This window comes from Empidonax traillii, unplaced genomic scaffold, assembly GCF_003031625.1.
Source record: "Empidonax traillii isolate 1590-97213 ecotype Southwest subspecies unplaced genomic scaffold, ASM303162v1 scaffold33:size3420811, whole genome shotgun sequence".
Lineage (NCBI taxonomy): Eukaryota > Metazoa > Chordata > Aves > Passeriformes > Tyrannidae > Empidonax > Empidonax traillii.
In genome coordinates, this window is record NW_020955226.1 from 1,174,441 (window position 1) to 1,201,629 (window position 27,189).

A 27,189-nucleotide genomic window follows, 5' to 3' on the forward strand; every position below is an offset into this window, starting at 1 on the left:
TATCTAATATGACGGAATGTTTGAGGACAGCCCAGAAGGAAGATTGACGTTTGCCTAAGTGAGAAATACTTATACTAAAAATATGTAAGACATGGACACAAGTTTTGATAAAATTTGTACATAGTGGCATTAACCCAATTCTGAAATATCCCATTTTTCAGGCATTCCTTAGAGCACAGAGAGATCTCTATCATCATGACACTTATGAGTGATTTTTCTGAAATAGCAAGCGTGCTGTTTTACAGATTTCCTAATAAGGATTTAGTGCAAAAATTTACACTTTGAGGACCACTAGATTGAATTTTTGCCTCTAATACTGTCAAATATGGGTGGAATTGCTGGAATTTCAAAGGTCAGCTGCCAGCTTTCAAACTGATAGAAACAAGTTCTCCTTATAAAAATACTTACATGGCATATGTGTGAAAAGTGAACATACTTAGTTTCCATTAAATAATAAAAAAAATCCCAACACTGTATGCTTCTTAATATAGCAAGTATAATATTTTTTTTATCTTTGATAGCTAAGAAAGTTTAAGAAATGCTTAAGAAAGACATTTTGTGTGCCTTGGCACGAGTTGATTACAGCTGTATTTTTTTTTATTTAAAACTATATTTCTCATTCCAATTTCCTATTGCCTACTCTTGGATTTAAGTTTTAACGGAAATGACTCTTTTAGTACATCACTACCTCTATCGTGGCAATTCCTGTCTACCTTAACTGATTTTTCCTGCTGATGTCTAATGGGAAGAAAATCCCTACATACTCTGTTTGAGGCTGTAGCAATGCCCTAGCTATGGTTATTTTATCTCTGTTAGTCCACTCAGTAGAGTGGTATTTTGGAAGGTGTCATGAAAAATAAATGGCTAAGCATTGAGAATGCGTAAATTATCTTGGAAATGCTTGAAAGCCTTTTTATATCTGATGTACAGAGATTTCACATGTCCAGTTTTACATTTACAAAGGAAATTATGTAAATAATTTCTCTGTACATATAGTTAGCAGAAATTCACTGAAATGCCCATCAGATAAAATGCATCAAGTACCTTCCATTGTATTTGTAAGAATGCTGGCTATGCTCATTGCTCTTTGTCTTGCAGCAGACTCTTCCAGCATTTCCATGGAAATCTGGTAAGAACTCAGTCTTCTTTTCCTTATTTCTGTTTCTGTAGTGGTACCCTGTAAATGAAATACTGAGGAATTAGACCATCCTTTTCAATGGCCAATTATCAATTGTATTGAAAATCAAAATCAGCTTTGTGCAACATACTAAGATTTTCTTACACAGTGAAGGTTTCTGTTCTTGTAGGGATTTCTTTCTTCTTCATTGAGGAACTCAGTACTTTGTACATTGCTATAAATAATCAGCTAGAAGACCCAATATCAATGCAGTGTGGGACCAGAGGTAGTTGTCATTTAAATGACTGGTTGAACAAAATTTTTGCTAGGTATATTATTGTTGTTGTTGTTGTTGTTGTTGTTGTTGTTGTTGTTGTTATTTCAAGAAAAAATGCTTAAAATTGAAAGCTGACACCCTCATTTCCATCAGCTACTCATGTTAAATAATGAAAGTGTGAGTACAGAGAAAAGTGAACTTTTACTTAAGAAAGTTAATTTGATACAAGAAACATTAATATAATTTTAAGGAATTAAGTGCATCTACAATACTCTTTAATGTATTCCTAACCTGATAAGTGTGTTTGGAAAATTTTATATGTGAAAAACCCCTCATCTTATTTAATATTTCTTCTATCTAATTCTCACCCACCACAATGCTCATACAGAGTTTGGGATAAATTCTTGCAATGAATTTACAAGTCCCCTTTGTTTTGCATGACTTCTAATTAACTTTTCAAAGCAAGAATACTCAACTCTGATTTAAATGTGACTAACATGTCTCTTCTCTGTATCAAGTAGACATCCTTTCAGCTGCTTTGCTTTTCTTCTGGACTGTGACCTAGGCATCTAAGCACAGGAGTGGGACTAAAAAGCTCCTAAATCTGGGTTCCTGCTTTACCACTGATTCTGTGATTCAGGGAAATCATCACTCTTTTTCACATTATTCTGTCCCCATTCCTGAAAAGGACAAAAAAACTTGCAGAATTCGTAAGGGATTTCAAAGTTATCTTAGTGTGAAGGTGAAAAATCATATTTGAACAATTACTAGTACTACTTCTTTAGAGAAGACTCTTGAGTTGAATGGCTGATTTCAAGTGAACCTACTTCTGAAACAGAACTATATATGCATAATCTCTGAGGTAATCTGATGGAATTTCTGGTATGGAGGTCTATATCAAGACAGGAGAAAAAATAAATGTGTAACAGAAGTACTGAAAACTCAATACTTATATTTGTAATGCAAATATTTTGCAGCTTAGATAACAAGCTATTATAGACATCAAAATACCATACTGAATCCATAGTAAAATACTATATATGAAAAGGCTTGCCTTTTTGAAAGTTTGAAAGAACATGTTAGCTTACAGAAGTCTGAAACTAAGACTGCAATGTAATGTACATAGGAATTTATGTATTTTTTCACATGAAAGTTATGAGAAAAAATTCCTCAAGATAAACCCAGTAAGGGGTGTGTATATTAACTATCATGACAGTAGTAACCACATTCTGCTTAATTTTACAGATGTTTTCCTGTACATATTTCCAAGCCATAGCCTTAGTTATATATAGAATCTCTACCTTTGTTGAAGTGAAACTTTATACAAATTGTCAAATTCTTTTCTTTTTCCTTTCTATGTGCAGATCTCTTGCTGAAAGCAAGGAGAATATACTACTTTACTGAGGCTCAGACATAGCAGGTTGAGGACTTGTTTTCCTTTATGTTCTATTATTTAGAAATTATTGCAAATTATTTCTCATTGCTCTAAGAAATTATAAGGAATGCAGAGATAAGGAGTAAAACAAAATTCTGTGCCTGAACAAAACTGTTATAATTACTGGTTTACTTATAATTACCTCTGGTAGGAGCTGACCAGTGGGTGAAGTTAAAGCTGAAGGTCCTCCAACCAAGGAAACTACTCCATTGCAATCCACAGTGCTGTGCATCTTCCCATTTACTGGAAGGGCTGGTATCATTCTAGATGACACACTTGCCTGACTGATATTACTGTTGCGCCGTTCTCCATGTCGATTTGGAACGAAGAGAGAATCTCTTCTGCTCTCATTGTCTTCAAGAGTGCTGTGCTCATCATCAGCAAAGTCATTTTCTGATCCTATATCCTTTGCATGACCTCTGAAACTGAAAATGCTTGTTTTGCTGTTGCGCCTTGGTGAGAACAGAGAACCACGAATGCTTAACAAAGACTGTAAAAGATTTAAAACAAACCAAACAAAACAGCATTAGAACTGAAGTTTTAAGTTCTTGGCCTTTCAAAGAATAGTTATAGTGCTAGAGGAAGGATAGTCAGGGGTTTTTTTCCCATAGTATAAGTGTGTCTATTAGGTGAGTGTGCTCATCAGGGGACTCAAAATAGAGGGGCATTTACCCTAATATCGTAGGACTGAGAAAAGGTTGTGCAGAAGACATAAGTAAGGTTTACCAGTTTTGAGTGAAGAAGGTGCACTGAGCTGGTTATGGACCCATGACTGTGCTGGAGACAGTTTTCAACATCACTATCAAGTATTTGCAGGTATTTGTCTGTTACCCCCTGGGTTTCCAGGGATAACAATTAATAATGCTCACCCACCACTGAAGTGATCTTCAGTTTGGCATTAAATTTAGTCTAAGTTGATGTAAAGAACTTGACTGACCTCTTCACAATAGGCTCAATAGTGTAGGAACAGCAGCTAGAAGACAGAGGTGACAGCTCGGGGAAGCTCTGGAGGGACAGTAATAGCACTGCCATCATAGCTCTCTGGGGACTATAGCAGGCTGCACACCTGCCAGAAGGTACCACTTGGCCTTCAGAAGCTCAAAGCAAGTATTCACCAGGGACACAGCTACCTAAAGATATTCTCTTACAAGTGAGAAAAATAAATCAGGGGTTGTTGATAATTCATCTTTTAATTACAGTAGAAGCTGGTTAATAGAGTGTTCTTCTCCCTTACTACATATTTTATTAACAGCCTTCATGAATAAATAAAATGAGTACTAACTGGAGAAAAGAAACCTTGCATTCAGCTTTCTTCAATTCTGCATTTGTACAAATTTTCCCATCTTGGTACATCAGAAACCTAGTTTGAGATGAGTCTCAATTTTTCACTAGTTTTGCAGGTGGAAAATGCTCATACGTAACAGCAGTGGGTTTTTTCTCAGGATAATTAAAGTGAAAGTGAAAATGGCCCTGTAGTGTATAAACCTATGTTAATACAGTGAAAACCAAACACTCAATATATAGGTATATCAATGCATATGTATCTCTGTATATGCACAGTCAGATGTATAAATTCACACACAGAATATGTGTGCTGAACTGGTAGCACTGCCTGTTATAAGGGCTGACATTATGAGATGTATTTTTTTCTGCTCTTACAGCTACACCAAATTTTAATTTTTTGGGATGAAATTTTCTATGCTGGCTGTCAGCCCCAGGCTGAGTTACTTGAAGAATATCAACCAAATGGTTTTGCTAACCCATTTACGTAAACTTGGCTGGAGAAAAAGTGTTATTTTGCTTATACTGAAAGATAATTTTGTCAAAAAAAAAAAAAAAAGCTCTAGCTTTCACGGAGTATGACACTGAATTCTGACAAAGCAGTGAATTAATTACTACACCCTTTTTACATTTCTTTGTAAATGTATCTGGCCAACCTTCAGTCCTTCCAAAAAATCATGTGCTCACTAGGGTTTTGTATGACTACCAGTGATACCCTTATTCTTTCAGAGAATGTTCCCATGGCTGCTATGTTTTATTTGCAGGCCAATCTTTCCAGTATGCGTTACCATGTTCTGAGCACAGCTAATTGCATCAGCCCCCTCGGGGATTTGGGAGGAGTGATGCCCGCTCTGCAAGTCCCTGCTGCACTGAGACAAAAGATATAAGCTGAAACGGCTACAATTTTAACACATGGAGAGGCAAAAATATATTTGTCTACATGCTCTTGGAAAGTAAGGTCTGAAAGGAAGGCTTGACTTTCCTGGCAGGCTGCGTCATTCATCTGGACATGCAATATTGTATCAAAGGACAAAACCTCTCACAGGGGCCAACTGAGCAGATAGATTATCTCCCCTTACCATTCTGCCTCACAGTTTTATGCTCTGGACCTTGTCTCACCAGTGAGATACTGTATGGCTAACAAGACAAATGAGCTCTTCCTTTACTAATTTCTACTGTTTGCAACTCTTTCATTCTTGCGGCACCTCAGTTTTAGTTATATGCTGGCAGCTTTTGCCCCCAAGCATTTTTACAACTGCAAAAACAATTATCAGGAGAGTTTTTAATTAATAAATTATCCTCAACATGGGTGATACAGGTGGGTCAATGTCATCTACTGGCTCAGACCATACATTATCATTTTGAAGAGACGCATTTTGAGTGACTTTTTCTACAAATGCCATAACTGTGTGCAGCGTTGGAATAAGCTAAGGTATCTCAGAATCTCAAAATCATTTGGGTTGGAAAAGACCTCCAAGATCATCAAGTCCAACCTTTGACTTATCACCACCTTGTCAACTAGACCATGGCACTAAGTGCCACGTCCAGTCTTTTCTTGAACACCTCAAGAGATGGTGACTCCACCATCTCCCTGGGCAGTCCATTCCAATATTTAACAATCCTTTTTGTAAAGAAATTCCTCCTGATGTCCCACCTGAATCTGCCCTGGCACAGCTTGAAGCTATGTCCTCTTGCCCTGTTGCTTGTTGCCTAGGAGAAGAGGCTGACCCCCATCTGGCTACAGCTGCCTTTCAGGGAGTTGTAGAGAGTGATAAGGTCTCCTCTGAGCCTCCTTTTCTCCAGGGTAAACAACCCCAGCTGCCTCAGCCACTCTCCATATGATTCACTCTAGACCTTTGCCAGCTCCGTTGCCTTTCTCCGGACACACTCCAGCACCTCCATGTCTGTCTTAAAGAGAGAGGCCCAGAACAGGACACAGGATTCAAGGTGCAGCCTCACCAATGCCAGGTACAGAGGAAGTATCATTAGGTGACAGAAGATATCCTTTGATTTATAGGTGTAGAGCTTTGAAGTTTGGACTAATTGATTTCCAGAGGTCCTCCATAAACTACTTTTTTTCTACGATTGCAATGATTCTCCATAATGTATAATGAATTTCTAATGAAAAAGAATGGTTTGACTAAATTCTTACTCTTATCCTTATGTAGTTTGTCTTTATTGTGGAGTACCAGCGCTGCTTCTCTCATTATCTATCTGTTAAAGAAGCTAATTAAAGAAAATAATAGAAACCATTGGTTATGTGGGATTTCCTATGCAGGGTATTTTGATGTTGCAGTCTGCTAAAAAGCCCACATATCTATACAATTTTGAAAAGGATCCAGAACAGAGAACCTATAGTTGATTAATGCAAATATATGAATACTAATCAAAGAGTCTTTGATACTTTCTCCAGTCTGCTAGATACATCCTTAGAAATACATTTTCTGTGTTACTTAAGTTTGCAGTTGTTGTTGGTACATTCTTTTTATCCCTTTGCGAATAGAAAGGGTCAAACCATCTCAAACTGTAACACTGTGAATCGTACTGCCACTGTTTTTTTTCCTTCACTCACCAGTTACATAACTTTCAACATATAAAGCTGCTGTAAAGTCAGTGAAAATGAAAGTAGCAAAAGAGAGTGCTGTACCTGGTGAGGAGATGTGAGCCTTTTTTCATATGTCAGTTGACTTCCTTCTGTGGAGAAGCGGAAACTTTTTCTTCTGATACTGTCTTCTGACTCAGACTTGGGAAATTTATCAATATCTCCTTTGTCCTCTGCTTCAGACATTTCTCTTTGTCTTCTTTTCTTCCTTCTGTTTCTTCTTTCTTTAGCACTCTTTGAGCTCAACTTTGATGCTTCTGAAGAGCTTTCCAAGAGTTCTCCTAATCCCCCTACACCACTGAAATCTCTTGATGCAACTGATGCTGCTGCTACTGCTGCTGTTGTCTGTCAGGTTACAAAGTAAGGTATTAGTAGGCCAAAATAATAATAATTAAAAAAATTATAGTCTTTTATCAACTTTTTTAATTATCATGGTGATAATGTAATTTGTTCACTCTTGAAAATGTAAATATCCAAATCCAAGCAAACTTAACTGAAGATAAAATACTGTTATAAAGTTCCTCATTGTTAGTGGCACAAGCTACTTGAAGCACTGACTTCAGCAGAACAATAGCCACGCTATTCATTAAAGAACTGTTGACATTGGTCTAAAATAAAGGTAGCCAGAAAAGTATAAACACAGTGCTTTTTCGTATATTTCAGACCTGCTATTCCATTTGGTCTTGAGAAAAGCCCCATAACATGCTCTAGCTCAGTTGATGTTAAATGATGTTAAATGCCTAGCATTCACTACATCAGTTACTGTATCATAATCCAACTACAGCCTGCAAGTAGTTGAATCCAGCCTTTCTTCACTGTCCTTGTAGCAAGGACACTCCCCTTACTTTCCCTCTACCTGCACTGGGAACAACCACACTCTCTAGACACCTCTTCAAGCCCTGCCTTCCTCTTCCTCCCACATTTCCCATGGTATCAGCACTCTATGTCTTTGTTATAGATATGGAAAGGTACATTTATTGCCTGTTGGTGCTGTAGCCAGAGAGAAGAAAACATTTAGATTTTTTTCTCTGATGGAAAGGAGTAAGATTATTTACTGGAGCACAGAGTCATCCCAAAACTCAGGACCAGTATCTTTAGCTACCATCTGGTTTGCTTCAGTAGGGAAACAGGTTCATTTAGTCATCAAAAAGGGAAGAATTGAGAGTATATCCAGTGCTGTTCCTAGAAAGGACTGTGAGAGATTCTATGAAATCCTGCAGTGGAAAATATGTTTGGGAAGGTAACAGGCTGCTGTGAGCTTACAAAAAATGGTGGTTTGATAAATGGCAAAAGACTAGGGTTATATAACAAAGATAACTAGTAATTCTCCAGCAAAACTTATTATATTCAATGCCAAGTATTTCAGGAATGATGACATACCTCTCTACAGTGGGAAAGGTTAGTTTGAAAGCCCACAGTATGAATTAATGTCTTTCTTTGCCACAATATACAGCCCATGCTATACAAGTTGACTTGATACAGACTTTTTCTGCTAAAATGGAGCATTGAAAGGATTCTGAAGTCTTTATAAATTAAAAAAGTGATACTCCAAATTTTGTCACGCTGGTTTACACAATATCATCCTTCAAAGACTCTAACAGAAACAAAGGCAGCAGATGCTGAGTCATCACCCATCTACTTCATAATAGTAACAGCAAAGGTCAAACAGAGACCACTGTGATGGCTTAATTTTTGTGGATGAATAGGTTCAGTGTCAAGAGGGTAAAGAGATGGGTCCCAAACTCACTTTTCATTCAACAGCTCAGTGATCCACCTTGTAATGGCTACTTTCTGATAATATTTTCATAAACAAAAAGAATCTGACTGTAATAATGCTTTAATTACAGTGAATTTTGTGGTCATTCATTTTAAAAATGACTTTCCAGAGTCTTTATCCAACCTGCCTTATAGTCTCTGTTTCATATTCTGTTCTTCCCAATGCTGGATCAGTTTCATCTGTCCCAACTCTCAAATATGCAAGCATCTAGATAAGCCTCCTGATATCTTTTGATATAATGTGATTTAGTGCCTTTAATGGATCAAAATAACAGATTTAAGAAAAACCCAACAACATACTCTTTGCTGACATTTAACATTTTAAAATTTAAATTTTACAGATTCTGCTTTTTCTTTAGTGATTTGAAAGTGATAAGGTTTAATGACCAAATAAAGATAGGCTAATTAGATTTCACAGGTCATACATAAAGATTTCTTTTCAAGAAAAAGATTAAGAATTTCTCTTTTTATTTGCACTTTATGGAGTCATTCGAACTTAGCGAAAGTAGGTGTAAAATAGTACCAAAAATAATTTGTTTGCATTTTATAAACACTGTCCTGTTGAAAATTACTAAACGCCATTTGAAAAGCAATGGAAAGTCAGTCCAGAAATTAGACAGGTGGCTGACTCACAGAGCTGAACTCCTGCATACATTTACTTTTGGATAAGAAAGCCTTTCTCAAAAGTATCTATTAAAATGTCTTTTTCTCATAAAACTTTAAATAATTTTCCTCCCTTTTCAAAGAAAACAAAGATTACTTTACAAGAATTCTGAAGTAATACCTCTGTTAATAATATTGCTTGTCTGGTTATGAACATTGCTTGTCTGTTCTAAGGATATATAAACTTCTGATTTACTTCAGTGTCAGTTAAGGACATGTTTCAGTGCCTTCCTCGATAGAAACCTAAAAGAACACTGATTACAATCCTTCTCTCTAGTTGATGAATATTTGTAAAGAACTACTAAGTACAGCCTCACAATTCTCACTCAGATATAAAACAGAAGTACCATCACTAGACTTTTTTCATGCTGTTCATAAGATCTGTAAAATAAAAGCATCATGAATTATCACTACTTACAGTCAGGTTTCTAGAAGGCTCTTCTCTGCACCATTAGCTTGCTTCTTTTTTTGCTATTTGCTTAGTTCCTGTTTTAATTTGGCTATTTCCACTTTTATAGAGTAAAAATTTCCACTTGCATGGTAAAGAAGACCTGTCTTTTTTTCTGTAATTCATTGCACAATTCATACATGTTCTAATTCATAAAACACTTTTATCCTTCCCTTAAGAACAAGGCAGTTCAGCAAGTACAATTTCCATCACTACCTGAGCTTCTTCTTGTTGCTTCTTCAGTTGCTCCAGCATCTGCTGAAATTCTGCCTCTTTCTGCTCTGCTTCTTCCATGGTTGCCTGATTCTGTTCTTCATAGGCCATGGCAACCACAGCCAGGATCAAGTTGATCAGATAGAAAGAGCCCAAAAAAATCACCAGAACAAAAAATATCATGTATGTCTTCCCAGCAGCACGCAGGGTCTAGGAAGTGGAAAGCATATGTTATTCAACCCCTTATATCTTTGTTACTGCAACAGCAATATGCTTTCAGCTCACATAAAAATAAGACTATTTATATAATTTTGGATGTCACCAACAGTTTACTTGTTACGTCATAACAATTTCTTACCAGCTGATACAGGTTTTCCCAGAAGTCCTGAGTCATTAGCCGAAACAATGACAAAAAAGCCCAACTGAAGGTGTCAAAACTTGTGTAACCATAATTGGGGTTTCTACCAGCTTTCACACATATATACCCTTCTGGGCATTGCCTACATGAAAACCAAACAGGAGGTACTTAGTCATCACTTTTATTCCCCTCTAGAACATATTTATTATCTTCTGGGACAATATGCATTTATTTTTCCACAGGAAATCCGTAAATTACAATTAAATTCATTCAGAAGAAAAAGTCTTAGGAAACTACATAATAAGAGAGTAAATGAAAGATATCCTTTCCATCCATTCACTGGTTGAAATGATCCAAATATTAAACTTCTCCTCAGTCACATTTTGCAAATAGAATCTTTATTCCAAATGAATAATTTCCGAGTAGAAATTACTGCTAATAGGTTGTTAAGGTTACAAGCAGATTAAACAATACTATTAGCTAAATACAACTGTAGTATTAGGGATCTCCCTGTCTGATATATATATATGCTGATATATACATTTTTAGTAAGCCTCTTTGCTGTTGCCAGTCAGATATCCAAATTCAGCTAACAATTCTAGGCTCCTAAGTGGGCACATGTGAATGATAGAATTTGCCAGTAATGGAAGATTTCAGCTTGAAGAAAAAGATTCAGTCTTTAACTGTGAAGTCACTGTTATGCTTTCTTAATACATTGCAGGCTCTTTCCCAGTTCTAACTTATGCTTTCCTCCTACTTTTTTGAATCAGAAAATCACCAAAATAGACTTTACGAGAGTTCAAATTTTATCATTAGCACCATTAACATCATTTTCCAATTAAGTAGGAAAAAACGTTGTTAACTGGTATTTTGTTTTAGACAGAGAGTAAAATATTTTGACTTAAGTAAGAAATTCTTGCTTAACAGCAAAACTCCGTAAGTTCTATAACCCTGCTAAATATGGAGATGCAAGTAGGTTTTGTGTTATTGTTTTTTCTACAGAGGATAACAGAGAATTTTTGAAAGGGTCTTACCCTGCATCAGAGCTATTACCACAAAGTAGGGCATCTCTTTGTCCTTCCAAAATGTAAAAATGAGCTGTGTAGAAAGAATTAGAAATGTATATGAATAAATCAAATAAATCTGGAAATGCTAAAAAGTAAAATAAAAATAAACAGTGTTAAAGTGGCTAGCTGCTGATTACTTCATAGCTTGTTTAGGAACCTCTCTGGTTATTGCACTTTTTTATTGTATGTATTTCATCTCTGTCAATGACTGTAAGCAGTTCTAAATAAGTCAGAAATATAAACTACACAATGTACTTTGTTTGATCACAAATAGTTACACATTTTAGCCACAAATGTATTTAAAAGTTTCTTACTTTCATCCTCAATGTAATCCTTCCAGTTAAATGTGCTCACTGTCATATTAACAAATGTACCATTTTCATTCATTGTGCTGTTAAAGTAGGAAATAATGCTTATTTCAAAAGTAGAATTGTCTGGAGGCCACTGCAGGCATTTATTCCTCAAGTTGCCCATGAACAGCTGCAGCCCTATCAGTGCAAATACACTCAGACAAAACACAGTCAGGATCATCACATCTGAGAGCTTCTTCACAGATTGAATTAGGGCTCCCACAATAGTCTTCAGGCCTGCAAAGAAAAAAAGTCCATAGAATTATCAAAGAGTATCTTTGCCCTTCCCATATAATTAAGATGTCATGCAGACACTTAAATTTTTTATTTTTCAAAAAGTAAAGCTTCATGAGCAGCCTCAGAGCTTGTGAAGATGAATGAAAGAAAAAGATTACTTTTTATGAATAGGCAACATACATATATTCCAATAAAACAAATATATAATGTTATTGTCAAGCAGGAAATTTTATCAATCATGCTTTCCTATTATAGATTTGATTCCATTTCTTAATTTTTCTCTGCATTTAATATTCTGCCAATAATTCAATTTCTAGTTAATATTAAACATTACTTCACAACAGTATGAAGACAGCATGAGATAGAATTGCAAGTAACTTTGAGGAAAAAAATAATTTGCATTTGATAAATTTTCCTGTGCATTATTTATTTCCTTTTTGGTAGCTTTTTTGTTGTTACTTCATTTTCTGTAAGACTAATGACAATTTTAAGTGGCAAAATAAAGGAAAAAATTCAAACCCAAGAAAGCCAGAGCACTAAAGCTTTTGTAATGTAGAGGCAAGTTTTTGTAATAAAATGCAGAAAAACAAAGCAAAATAACCCTTAGGCCTCATATATTTTATGTTTCATGCAAGCATCTGTTAAACTCAAAGGCTGATTTTGCAAAATAAAAGAAGCTAATGCTGAAAAGGCAAAGAGTCATAATCTAGGTTTATGATCCATGCCTTTTTTTTTTTTTTCTTTTTCTTTGGCAACATGAGCAGCAAACAGCAAGACTTATGCTCAAAGGAAGTGAATTCGACTTCAATGGAACGAAAGTCAGCCTCGGTGTTTAACCTCGCTCTCACCTGGAATGACTGATATTGTTTTCAAAGCTCGGAGAACTCTGAATGTTCTCAACGCTGAGACATTGCCCAGGTCCACAAACTCTGTCACATATCTGTAATAGGGGAGTTCACACACAAACACAATGACAGCACACAAATAACAGTTGGAGATACGAGGGGCCTAACACCTCACACCAACTTCTTCTTACCTGGAATTACAGAAATAGTTTTCAAAGCTCTCAATACTCTGAAAGTTCGAAGAGCTGAAACATTGCCTAGGTTTACAAATTCTGTTACATACCTGTAGGATTAAATCACAGTTATTCAGAATTGAGGCAGAACTTATACTAATTATGTGGGTCTTCAAAACCTCTGTGGCAATACTAGCAATTATACTTCAAAATTTACCTGTCTCTTCAGTACATCTCACTTTAATAATTATTTCCCTCAATTTTTCTTAAATGTCATTGAAGTGAAACTCACTGATTTGTAGTGGAACAGCTAATTAAACTAACTAGCTTGTTATGGGTTGGTGACATGAAGTCAAAGGGATGGCTTCATTTATGGTGAGCAGAAAAATGCAGGACATGAAATTAGCGTCCCTCAGCAGTAATTACACTAGTGGTTGACACTCCGTGTCGGCTCCTGCTGCATTTTACTTTGATTTGTGCGTACTAAAATGTGTGATACAATGACTAAACTTCACAGGTTTCAGAAATTAAATATGTTTAAATATAAACATTTATTAGGATAATATTTACCACTAATTTCATGCCCTAAAAGCTTAAAAAGTTCTTGAATCACTTACGCCATTAAAATGACACTGAAGTCAAGCCAGTTCCATGGGTCTCGCAGAAAAGTAAAACCTTCTAAGCAGAAGCCCCTTGCAAGAATTTTGATAAGTGATTCAAAGGTATAAATTCCAGTGAAAGTGTACCTGAAAATCATCAGAGCAGGAATAACGGATTTTGCATATTATAGACAGTTCCATTCTTTAGCAAAGATGACTTACAAGAAAAGAAAAGTATTTAAACGTGAAAGGAGTAAATCATTAACTTCACTTGCCCTAAACACTGTAGTCAAAATTCAATAGTTGAATTTTGAACCTGATATATATACTACTCATTTTCTGAAAGGTTGTTTTAATCTCAGTTCACGTGCTTGAAAATAATTTCAGACTCTAGTGTTTATAGATACATTTCAGACTTCGATATTTATATGTACATTCTCTGGCACTCACAGGGTTGCCTCTTTGCTTGCATTCATAAATCAGGTAGATATCTAAGGGCTACAAAAAATGAAGGATTTTTTTAGGGTGTCAAAATCAGAGAGTTTTGTGAAAATGAGTTCTGGATAATAACTATACTCATGTCTATATTACATGTTTATTTCATAAATAATCATTTAATATAAGAAAGCATGCTCAGACTGTTATTCTTGAATATGTGGAGCATGATTACCAGTTTACCTGTGTGGGAACAACCATTCATTTAACAACATAGAATAGTCAGCTATAACCAGCATAATGCAGGCACTTCCTGAGAGCCACATGGATCTGTGTGGACTTTCAGAATAAGGCAACTCTACCTACAGACCCTACTGTTCTCTTTTCAGACTCTCAGCAACTCTTAGCAAGCCACAGTCACTGCTGAGAATACTGGGAATGGGTTAATAGTAGTGGTTTCTAAACTCTAAAGCATTCAGAGTAAGGCTCATTAATGCAGTGAAATAAATAAATAAAAATCAATAATGGCAATTTGAGAACAGGAGGGAATGAAAGAAACAAGTGGTTAGAACCAGGTTTTTAATGAGTAGTATTATTTCAAATAAAAACATAAAGGGTTTTGAGCAACCTGGCCTTGTGGAAGGTGTCCCTGCCCACCGCAGGGGGTTGGAACTGGATAATCTTTAAGGTTCCTTCCAACCAAAACCCTTCTATGATTCTATGATTCTACAATATTTCAGAGGAAAACAACTATCTGTATTTTGCTAGAGAACAAACATGCATTTATAACCATGAACAGGAAAAAGAAAGAGACACTTTGTTGTTTCCTTACTTCCATCAGCTCTTTGTTACTCTCTCATAGGTAAGGCCCTTTCCTCATCCATTTGAGTTTGCTGTGTTTGGGGGTTGTGTGTGCTTGCTGTAGCAGGCACTTAGGAGTTCACATCAGTGAGCCACAATAAATGTCCCACTGTGATAAGATCATGGATACTCAAGCAATATATAGCTGGCCTCACCAATGGCATGCAACAATTTTACATGCACATTTCTAGTTCTGGAGCTCCTTTTCCGATTTACAGCTCAGAATATCCAAGGACAAGAGCTTCTGTTAGTATTTCACAGCAGAAGTTCAGATATTCCTCAGATATAAATTTAAAGAAAAAGGTGTTACACTTAAAGGATATTAGTTATTCAGGAGGAAACCAGAAAGTTATTGATGGTCTCATGGAATCTGATTCTTCATGACTCTGGACAAGCCCATTCTGGCATGCAGCTTTTTCACAAATGCTTCTTGTTTAGAGTCACACAAAAACAAAGATGAAAAAAAGAAAAAAAAAAAAAGAAGTAAAAATGTTTAACTTACTCTACATTCTTTGTCCAGTCTGGAGGGTTACTCATGGTCATAAATACACAATTGGTCAAAATAGTGCACATGATAAGCATGCTGAATAATGTAGGTTATAGTCAAGGCACGTAAGTCAAAAAAGCATAACAATTTTATAACACTGATATAAAGTAAAACTATTAGGTGTACAGAAATGTATACAAATAACATGACATCATAATTAATGTCTGAAAATAGAGCTTTGCACATAATTTTATCTATTTTAAATGGTATGCCATCCGTCATGTTATGGTGCACTTCTGCAAAAAATGCATTACTTTTGTAATTATTGCAGGTTTGGGTTTTAAATGAAACCTAAACACATCCTTAAGTCCGTAAAATAGGATATGAGTACCCAAATATAAGTATTCATTGAAGACAGGGGTATCATTCTAAAAGATCTTTAGTCAGAGGTTCGTTTTGAAAATATTGTCCTTTATCCTGAGTTTTTTATAGGACACCTACCCCAATGCTGAAAACACAATGCTGAGAAAACAGCTCTTTTGTCCTTGCTAAGTGAGTCTAGTTCATGAACAGTACTACTGGTCTTGGTAAAAGTGTGACCTTAGATATGTTCAAGTGCAATGGTTTGTTACTAATTCGGTCTTAGCTGCAGGGCTTAGTATGGGATCAGGTCTCCTTTTAGATATAAAGCCTGATATTTAAACTCTGACAGCTTTAGGTGGTTCAGTAGAGAATTCTCTTGGTGAGAATGAAGATCATGCTGTAATTCATGTGTAATATTGCTCCTTTTTTAAGTGTGAACAGCTTATATTTATTTAGCATAGTACACCTCCATGGACACAATTTGTATATCCACATGAAAAGCATTCTTTCAGTCATTAAATAGTTTTAAATGGCAAATCTTAAATCAACATTAGAAAAAAGGATATGAATGTACCAAAATCTTGATAGCAATTTTTCTGATGGGATTAAAAGGAGTTAAAATATACAAGGCAGATGTGGCGCTGAATCGGAAAATTGCTTTTCCCTTATTCAATACTATGAAAGTCTGCAAAAAAGAAATACAAAATTAAAATACAGTCTTGACTACATAAATATCTTTACCTCCTAGTAAAAGTTCTCATTCTCCATCTGAGAGGTACAAGTTCCATTCCACTGCCTACCTGTGGTAGGAAAATAACTGATTTCTATAAATACAGTTAGTTAGGCCTTCCACAGACAATTCTCCAATTTGCAAAACTTCCCAGCATGCAAACTGAATTCTGATGATATTAAAAGTCGTGGGAATTATAAAAAACAATGACAGTTAATCAATAATAGCAAAATGCAGCATTTTATCACTAAAATATTTCAGCTTTATTTCTAATGAAGTCTTTGATTAGAGTGAGTGTCAAATTAATCAAATACATTCTACCTTGTGAGCAAACACAAACAAAACCAAAATATCAATAGGACAATTCTAAATGCCAGTTTGTATTTGGAACAAATCCTTGACAGAATTATATACACATATATTTGGCAACAAGGAGAAATACCTGTTACTACACAATCAACTATAACTTTAAAATAATCTTGTTTTCATTTTATATTTTAAATACTACTAATATCAATTAAACTTATATTCTAAAAATATATCTGTGAAAAAATAAAAAGGATTAATAAATTACCAGCTGGTGTAGCTCTGAGCAGTCTGAGACAAACATACACCAGAATTTGGCATCCTATGACAACAAACCGTTTTTAAAAAAATTGCTGGGTTTGATTCTAACAATATGCTCTTGTTTCCCCTATATGTGAGCAGCAAATGTATCTAGTTATTATCTTTTAAAATTTGACCTGATAAAGCTGTGGTTTGTGTTAATTTTATTCTGTTCCTGTTGGCAGTCGTTGCCTAAATGTATTTGTGCGTGAATGAGGTTTACTTGCATCTCTGGTGCTGCTTGAAATTTCTTCAGGACATAACTATTCTTCATTCCTTTTGCTCTTTGTCGATGGTAATGGCTCTGCTTTGTGTTAACATAATAGAGTCTTTGTTACACTCTCAGCAGAGCTATACAGTATCACTGTTCTCCATGTTGATTTCTGTTCTATGTAAAAAGTTGTCTGTGAAGAGAAAAATGCTGCCCTTTCCACGGCCTTTACTGCCTATCTGGTCTGTCATCTCTGGCAGGGAAAGCAAACCTCTCCATTGTGGAAAATAAAATAGTTAGAGTGTTGCTGGTGCCTGTTCACAGAATAACATCAAGGAAATGCTGAGGGTGGCAGAGAATGGACGCACACTCATTGCCATTTCCCTCTGCCCTAGAAAGATGTTGCCTGTCCCAAGGTCACTGCTGCAGCAGGGCCTGAAGACAGACTACAATTCACGTATGATTTTCTCTGCACTTACAAGTCAGTGATTAAGAGAAGTTTCTGCTTACACCGGGGGAGGGGTGACTAATTCTAGCCCCTCATTTAAGATATCCATTTGTTTTCTGTTAAGCGCTATTGGACTGGTATGTAATATAAATACAAATGTCACCTGTGACAAAAGATTACAAGTCCATCAGTAGTCTGAGTTTTTACACTTTTGCTCCAAAAAATCTGACTGCTTTTTCTGGTAAATGGAGGTTCGAGACTATACTTCAGTACTTCTCAGGTTTTCTGCTACTTCGCTTGTAGAAGGCTTGTTCAGACAACTTTATCCCTGAACTTATTTATGCAACTTTATTCCTGGGCTTGGGGTTTTATGTTTGTTTCTTTGTTCTGTTGCTTTTTGTTTTGGTTTTAGTGTTTTTGTTTGTTTGTTTTTGTTTGTTTAGGTTTTTGTTTTAGTTTGGGGGTTTTTGCAGTTACTCCAGAAACTAAGTGCAGACAAATTCAATTGAAAGTAATAATTTGCAGGGAACTGTTTATATAACCTAAACCATAGACATTAAAGTAACCCTTGGCAATGCTTCTTCTCTGGGCTTTCATTTCTTTGCATTTCTTTAACAATGTTAATATTCGTATTATATACAGCACTGTTTATTTAACTTTGGCAACTGTAAGGTTACACAATTACATACAGATTCTGCTTTATTTTCTGCTCTATTTTATTTTCCTGGTACTGAATCCATAATTTTTAAACCAGCTTTGCAAACCAGAGGCAACCACAAATTTAGCCACAAAACTGAGTGTATTGTTTGCATGATTTTTTTCCTAACAAAGTAAATTTCTTCAGAGTTTAAAATATTTTATGTCTTGATTGTTTTATAGTTGCTCAGTGTCAAGTTTCTTATCTTGATGGCAGCCTGATGCTTCAAGCCGTCATCAGAGCACCTGTGTCCATTTCTCCGTTTCAGAGAGACAGGAAAAGATAATCCCAAAGATTTGTCCCTAAAAGACCCTTCTGCATTTTTTAATTTAGGGCTGTTATCCACATCCTGATCTTCCTTCACTCTCCTTACCCACTACACTTTGCAGGCCTATCAAGAACAGAGAGAACATCTTGATACTGCTAAAGGAGCACACAGAAATAAACAAGAATATAGAGGAAAACCTGCTCTTCCTGTCATCTGTACCTTTCCCTAATCACTGCAGGACACAAGGTACTTTTAACTATTCCCAGGCTGGACCATTTCAGACGCTAGAGGAGTTCAAAATGGTCTACAGCTAATCCCAGCTATGAGGTATACTTGTTTGTTCCTTGTCCATCTCTTAAGTCAAATAATGGTATTCTGTTTCCAAACTGAATGGATCATTGCTATGAGACCAAAAGACACACACTCTACTGCAGATCTTGACTTTTAAAAAGTCAACCTTTTTATTCTTTATCCAAGTCACTGGCTTGCAGATCATGTGAAAAGAAAGAAATCTGAATGACTGTGTGCAAACTGTAAGGGAAAATGCACCTCTTTTAGGAGTTTTTATTCTTCGTGGAGCACAGCTATGCTACTAATGGTTCAGTTGTGTTACAGCCTTACACATATAACTCAGAAACACTGTTTTTATCTCACATGTAACTCTTCACTCTGCTCTTTATGTAAAAACTCTTTAAACACCAGAAATGTCTTTTTCGATTCTTTACTCAAAACTCAGCTTTTCCATGGTGTCTGCCACAGACTTGTAGTTGACAGCTGTGCAGTAGAGATCTATCATAGCAATGCCAAGCATCTCAAACAATAGTTTTCATTGTGGTAGTTTCGTATGAGCCAAGATTTACATAGAGTCTCTATATGCTACATTTATAGATATATTTCATACATACACATATATGTTTACATATATTGATATAGCAGAAACAAATATGGTTACAGTCCTTTATTTCACTAACTTGTATGGATACTACCTGGCTATCTACAACTATGTCCATTGTAAAACCATGCTCATAACATCTCTTTTGTCATATCCAGTCTTACTCCTATATTGAAAGCAGAAAAATTCATTCATGTTCTCCAGTTCAGGCAAGATCATGCAAGGTGCATCTTCCTTACAATGAAGTAAGTAACAAGCAACTCTGGAATTGAAGCAGTCACAACACTAAAGAGCATAAATCAGTTTGGTTAAATGAAAGGATGTTTCTGGATATTTAGTGGATTGATAGCTCTAGTCATCATATTTTATGATTAAACTTTTCGTGTGTAGAAAATTATATTCTATTTTGTGCAAAACATTATTCACTCACTTTTTTATTGATATAATATGGGTCCAGGTCTTCCAAAGGTTCAGATACCATTCCTGGAGGTATGTCACCATAAATAAATGGCAGTGTCTTTCCTGCCTCCAAGTCACTGTTTGGTTTTGGACCATTTTCGTCATCATCATCTGTATGTTCTTGCTTGGGCTTTTTAGCTTTTTCTTCTGCACAACGCTTTTCAATAGCTGCGAGAGAATCTCTAGTAAAATAGCGGAAGCTTTCAGGTCCAGGTGGTGCCAGCAGTGCCTGTGCCATGTTTTCATCCTGCAAATTTAATTACTTTTAGCTTCTTGCATAAGAATGACCTATAAAAGAAAATTAAATAATTTAGGCAAACTAGATTGTACCTATAGAAAAGAAAACCAACATTTGGTCAGAAACTCTTTCCAGGCGTAAATAGAAGCAGCATATTTCAAGGCTGAATGAAAGTTAAAAACAGCTGCTCAGAATTTTATAAATCATTTTTCAGCTTTTTCCTGCTGATCCAGAAAAAAACCCACTATTTCTGCCCACAGACACTTCTTTGCCTCTGTCCTTGGACTCTCAGTTAGAGCAAACTGCTGATACAAGTGCTTTAACAGTATAGCTTTTTTTTTTTTTTTTTTTTTTGGTAACACCAAGTGTAAACACATGTTCTGTGAGATACTCTTGAAAATTGTAAACCTATATTTTACTACTTAGATTTTATCTTCCCATATTTTTTCAAGTATCAGTAATAAATCCTTACAAATGCAAACACGAATTAAACGAGAAAGAAAGTTTTGCACAACTAGTGCTGTTCAAATGACAGCAACTGAATTATGGGAGAAGCACGCATAATTCTTTCCTACTGACAGTTAACTGTGGTGAAGGCTAATATTATATGCCAAAGGTTAGGTTGCATTTATTGACTGACTGTGAGCTGTGAATCAAAACCACAGGCCTTTTAAGTAAAAGGAAACAGGATGTACAATCAAGACTATGTGGAAAAAGAATGCTGCTTCTGATTTTTTGCAAGGCAGGTGTCACAGTTATTACTTCAGACTGAAAGTATTTTGAAATCTGAGACTCTGGTTCCCTGTGAATGTCTGAAGTGCCAGTGCTGGATGATGCTGCTTTTTCCTGCTCTCTGCACCGAACTCTCCACTGTACAGCAGTGCATCAGCTGAAAGTCATGTTATTTTGTCTCTTCCAAGCCCTTCTGCAGCAGGACCAGTTATTTAAACTGATGCACTGTACAGCACAGCTGGGAGGTTCGAATAGCTGGAGGGAGACAATGGCAGAAGGCAGGCAGATCTGGTTAAGGAGCAGTGCCACCAGGAAGGAAATTACAGCCTTAGTTGGTGTCTACTTTGCAGTAGTTTGTGGCATAGTGTTGTAAAATTTTTACATACGTAAATCAATTTTAAGAGTGAGTTTCAATGTTTAAGATGAGTTTATGTTTTCTGTACATGAAGCCATGTAACCTTCCTGTATCCTGGAGCTGCCACGTCTAGATTTGAGACATAATATTCTATTCATTTGCACTCATTCAATAGTCTTTCTCCTAAAGCTTTTTGCCTGTCTGAAGCAGTTTGTACAAATCCACACACACAGAGGCACACACAGTAATGATCTTATGAAATAAGATGTATGAAGGCAGAGGGTGATGTTAAGAAGTGCTTGAAATATCTGGAGTAGAAAACTGGCAGAAATAAATGTAACACTATATACCTAAATCTGAATTACCAATCCAATGACATGCTGGGTAAACATGCTCCTGTGCCCCCTCAAATCTTTATCTCTGGAGTGGGTTCACAGCACAGCATTGGTGTGTATGATCAGCATTGAGGTCACTAAAATAATTTAGTCAGCACCAAGCAGCTAAGTGACACAAGACCAGAACCGAGGTACCTGACCATAAATTCATAAAGTACACTGTACTGTAGACATGAAGAAAGCTTCTCTCAAGGAATATCCTGGAGAACTATGAGTTAAAGTAATGTGCAGAATGAGAGAGATCCTGGAGTGGCTGGAGGTACAGATGCAGTATAAAAATAAAATAAACGTGGAAGCCAGCAGGCAACCTTATCACATGTTTCTACGCTGAAACTTCTGCTACTAATTTTTACTTTATACAAGATGTAAGCCTTTGCTGATCCCTTTTTTTTTTTTTAATTAATGTAAATCCCAATTATAAGAATCCTAAACTCAAAATTGCCCTTTATTTCAGAATTAAAAGAACATTCATTCTCTGGAGACAGTCCACAGTCCTTTGATTATTACTTTTGCCCATGCAGGATTAATAAACTAAGAAGATATTCAAAGTTTCCCTTTGGTCTTTCTGAATAATTCATTACTTTATTCCACACTTTACAGGTCTCTGATTCAAGTTCTCAAGCTAGGTGCCTTTTCTATGAAACTAGTCTTAAAAGGTGCATCCAAATAGAGTCATCAATGGGTCTGTCTTGTCTTTATAGTTCAGTGCATTTGTTTAGGTTGCTTTTCATGTGTTGACAGTTACAGGTGTGAATGCTACAAAACAGTGCACTGCCCTCACTTGAAATAAATGCACTGGTATTGCTAGAAGTCCACAGAGGCCAATGAGTGGCATAGGAAAGTATTAGCAGACTTGGGGTTTCACTGTATTTCTCAGACAGGAAAACAAAGGTGCTTTAAAAAAGTTTTCCTACCAAGTTGTAAACATCACTTGAGACCTGCCTCCTCTGCTCTCTAGCACAGTCTAGCACAGTTATATCTTTCCTGGCTGCTGCTATTAAAGAAGAAGGATTTTCCTAAACTAAATGTGCCTCAAGTATTTTCGTTCAGATGACAAAGCTTAATAGAACAACACAGAAATAGGATTTTTATTAGTGCTGCTATACATGCATTAATTTAATGGAAAAATGAAATGAAAGTTGTTCTGTTCCCTGTACTGAGCCCTGAACAAGCTCTTAGCAATCCTTGAATGATGAACCACTCATTTGTTAGTGATAGCTTCCCTCTCCTTCCTTCACTGGTTTTAAAATCATTTCTTATCTGGAAACTAAACTGCCAGGACATGAATGATACTAGGCAGAATTCAGAATAACTTTCACTATCAAACAATCTTTAAAGAAATAGTCTTAAAAATATGTGTGGTGCAGGCCCCTCAGTAACCTATGCTGCTCAGCATAGAGTTTCAAGCACTTGAAATACAATTTGGGCCTAGATACCATACGTATAATGGTCTATAATTCAATAAATTTCATTACAAAAATAAGGTTCCAAATTGTTAAAGGCACACTTTTGCCAAATAAATCCATATAGTTGTAACTGAGCATTGCATTTCATAAATCCTTCTCGTTTTCCTTCTGTCCCTTCCTTTAAATAATAAGATTGAACAATAAACAGTGTCCATATGTTCTTAATTTTACACATATTTCAGCTAATTATATTATGTCCATGGATAACTTATTAAACTTTTAAAAAATATAATTCTTGCTAAACTTTTTTCTAAATATAATTATCTTCTCAACATTTACACAGAAGATGAGTCAGATAGTAAGTAAAATATCTGTGCTAACAATGTCAAATTAATTTTTCTGTGTCTGAAAAAGCCAGAAGAAGTGACCTGAAGGTATCTATTTTTGGGGTATTTTAAATAGGGCAAATGGTAAAAGTGAAAGCATCAGTGTAAGTAGCAGGTAGATACTAGGATTATTTATTAAAATTATTGGGTTCTCTAACAGGTTATTTGCACTTTGCATGAAACAATGAAACAGTCCACACACACCCTTCAAAATTTTCAATATGGAGAAATAGCAAACCTTGCGGTGGTTTTTTTTGTTTGTTTGTTTTTGTTTTTGTTTTTTTTTTTCCATTTGGAGAACTGGCATGAGAATTATTTTCCTGCTAAAGCCTTGAAAAAGCTGACTACTGAGATTTTGATTCCACTAAAACTGAAACAGTTGGTTAGGGTTGGAATAAGTGCAAGGATAGCAAATGGAATCTGTAAAATGACCAACCAGCATAGTTTTCTTATGCTAATCTTTTATTTGAGAAGCTGTAATTTGGGACTAATATCCTCCTCTGTGCCAAGCCCTGCAATAGCCTCCCAGATGCTAAAGCCTGGATTAAAAACTCTCCTCTAAATCACTAGTGTTAATAAGACTAGCTGTCTCACATTGAAATAAAGCTAGTCCAAATAAATTTGTCCAAATAAAACAGGTGGGGTTCCCATGGTAGGAGAGACAGAAACACCAGGGCTAATGGCACCACCTCAGCATCAGCTGGAGATTACTTTCTGCAGGTTAGAAGTAAAAAGTGTAGCTGCTGGGTGCTGATATCATCAGAAAATTACCTCATCTCAAACTATCACTGTCCTGAGGAGGAAAGGGGTACAGAAGGAGTGTAGGGACAGTTTAAAGAGAAAAGTCTTAACTCCGTCTCTCAGTATTTGGGAAGTTGCTCTGCAAAATTCAGATATTGTTTTTTCTGGAAGTGAAGGTAAGTTACGTGTTTAAGTTACTATGCTCTGATAAAATTACAAATCAGAAAATGCTGCCTTCAATTTGTTTTAAAAGCAAAAGGATGGGTATATATTAGTTTGTTGTGGACACGATCTGAAATGAAATATTTTTATTGACATTTCTCTTGGCATTTGTGCACAGAGACTAATTTCATGAAGGAAAATCAATCCCCTTATCTGCTAAAGTGCTTTGAAATATTTAAGTTGTAGATCATTGTCCTTTCATAACTGACATTTACCATGTTTTTCCTGGTGTATCCATCCTATTTTTTACTTCTTTAAAAATATTTGAGTAAGAAACAGAATTTTGAAAAGAAAAAAAGAGACCCAAAATGTCACTGCTGTAGTTCACAGTGGTTCACAGTGGTAAATGCAATGCAAGGCGGATTTATTTGAGATATCTAAAGAGACATCCAGTCAAATCTATCCGTGGATCCTAAGGCAAGGAATCCATGCAAGTTGGCTTCACAAAAGTGGGTATTTCAAGGAAAGGATGACTTCCTTAAAGCTGAAAACAGCCTCCAGTATTTAGCACCTGGTCAGAACCTGCCTCTTCTTTAAACTATAACCTACTAATTTAAACTATGATAGTTTGTGTTTACAGGTCCTCACGGACTAACATATAGGATTTATTTTCCTTTTTTTCCATTCAGTTCAACATTCACCATTCATCCATTGTGTCATTTTCTTTAGACTATAATTTATCTGTAGCAACGACTATAATTTTGTCTGTATTTGTACAGTCAGCCTCAGTAGCCTGTAGGCATTAGTGTTATGTAACTATTCGAAATAAAATTAATTAAATCACCACCAGGTATTTATCAATAAAATTAATAAATCACTAAGACAGACACACTTACTTGTTATAAGAATACGAAATCAACTACTAAGGGTATGTCACAGAAATAATATTCCTTAATAAAAACTTGCTTTAAAATTTTTTTAGAATGGGGTAGTGATAAGTACCGGTAGTTCACATTGGCTGAAACCTGACCAAAGAACGGTACATGTAGTAAATACTTCAGGTGCTGCAGGGATATTACATGCAATTTTATTTAATATCCTCAGTAATGCCTTGCATTTAGGTGTGAAAGCACATTAACTAAATTTTTAGAACCCCAACCTCAACAAAAGAAAACACTGTACGAGTTGGGAAATCTGGTAGAATATATTATATGAGGTTCAGTCTGACTGGTGAAAGACTAGGCAGATGGGAAAACACTCAAAACAGATTAGATTAGAGACTGGAAAGCAATTTCAAAACTATCTGAAAGATCCAGAAGCTGCACCTTGGGAAAATATTGTTGGACACTGTTTACTCTCACCAGACCTTGCTATGAATAGTCTTTCCCCCACTTCTTTGCCTCTTTATGCCCATTGCTATCCCACAGCCATCTCTTTTCTTCCCTCTGTCTCACTGCAACATTTGCTTTTGAATTAATTTGTTCCTATTTCTTCTCTCCTCCTGCCTAGGAGTGGTAAATCATGGATTATGATTCCTCCACCAAGGCCAACTGTGTGTACTAAACTGGAGTAAAAACTGATAGTTATGTAAAGACATGAATCTAGATTCCTCAGATATGTACCTGCACGTTGCAGAACTCCCAAAATAAATCATCTGACCCATTTATTTGTCAAAATTCACCCAAACCTCTAGGAATTCTTTAAATGGAGGCCTGCTGTATACTTTCTTCAACACCAAAAGTTGCCTCCGAGAAAGTGTGAAAAGAGATCAAGTGTTAACACTTGAAATATTGGAGAAACCTGAAGTACAAATGAAAACCATACGTAATTTAAGAGGAAGAAGAAGGGCCTCTTTCTTATCCCATCAACTAAATTGGAATACAATACTTAATTAACATTTTGCAAATACCTTCGAATGTTAAAGATGCTTGCATTATAATGAAAAATAGCTCCAATATATGTAACACAAATTTCTATGACTAGACCTCATTAAAGGTGTTCATCTCATTTTCCTGCTGGTATTTTAGTGAAGGAATGTAGTGTTATATCAAAAGGCCATCTTATGAAGTGAAACATTATTTCTGGCTGAAAAGAAAAGTCTTACCTTTATTTTTCTAAAAATGCCAAATCTCAGAATTTAGCTTACGTATCCTGTGCTAACGTGAAAAAAAAACTGCATTTCTCACAGAAAATGGAATTGACAAGAAAAGTTTCTCCTTGGGAGCTGAAGCTTCTTCAAGACTGAAGTTTCATTAAGACTCTCATTCTTTGCTCCTGTGTCCAAAGCTTCTCAAAATTAATTGCGGTAGAGGTAAGTCTACATATTCACATAGACATATTTTTCCAACCTAAGGGCACAGAGAGGTAGGAAAAGCAGGATTCAAAATGGGTTATTCCAAAAAACCTTATACAAACCAAAAGTACATTTAAGAATATTCTTTAAGTGATATGAGTTTCAAAAATCCCTTTTAAATTCCATTTAATCCTTTACCTGCACGCTTTAACTAAAAGGGGAAAATGAGTCTTGTTGACATTACTGCATGACTAGTGGAGTCTTTAGTAGACATGGGATAAAGATAATTGTGTGCCCAGGCTAACAGCGGGCTCCCATCTGCCACTTGGGGAACTGCACAGTGTATCATTACTCCCCACTGGATTTACTGTCTTTAACCAGAAATAGAAGTTAATTAACTTTGTATTTGCATGAAAATACAGACACTTCTTCAAGTTATTTTTCTCAGGAAATGTTGGTTAAAGTGTTTTTCTTTGCATAAAATCTTTTTCCTCCATGTCAGGTAATGTAATAGCAGACAAAGACGGTATCTTCAGGTTCCTCAGTTAAAGATTGCATCATTACAAGAGCTGACCAAAGATTG

General features: G+C 35.9%; 1 protein-coding gene across 3 annotated transcripts in view; it reads right to left on the reverse strand.

Moving 5' to 3' along the window:
• LOC114073739 (sodium channel protein type 3 subunit alpha) overlaps positions 1-27,189 on the reverse strand; it is a 70,414-nt gene that overhangs the window by 34,338 nt on the left and 8,887 nt on the right. For 2 of the 3 annotated variants that reach the window (XM_027911497.1, XM_027911495.1), the window contains exons 3-15: positions 26,418-26,661; positions 19,870-20,186; positions 16,154-16,272; positions 15,240-15,329; positions 13,460-13,588; positions 12,673-12,764; positions 11,552-11,824; positions 11,205-11,268; positions 10,171-10,312; positions 9,816-10,022; positions 6,758-7,057; positions 2,972-3,319; positions 1,045-1,177 (exon numbers count right to left, since the gene is read on the reverse strand). In XM_027911497.1, coding sequence (XP_027767298.1) covers positions 1,045-1,177; positions 2,972-3,319; positions 6,758-7,057; positions 9,816-10,022; positions 10,171-10,312; positions 11,205-11,268; positions 11,552-11,824; positions 12,673-12,764; positions 13,460-13,588; positions 15,240-15,329; positions 16,154-16,272; positions 19,870-20,136 — 2,164 coding nt within the window. In that variant the 5' untranslated portion in view covers positions 20,137-20,186; positions 26,418-26,661. Of the gene's footprint in view, positions 1-1,044; positions 1,178-2,971; positions 3,320-6,757; positions 7,058-9,815; positions 10,023-10,170; positions 10,313-11,204; positions 11,269-11,551; positions 11,825-12,672; positions 12,765-12,860; positions 12,953-13,459; positions 13,589-15,239; positions 15,330-16,153; positions 16,273-19,869; positions 20,187-26,417; positions 26,662-27,189 lie in introns of all 3 variants that reach the window. The other variant, XM_027911496.1, reaches the window with a different exon arrangement.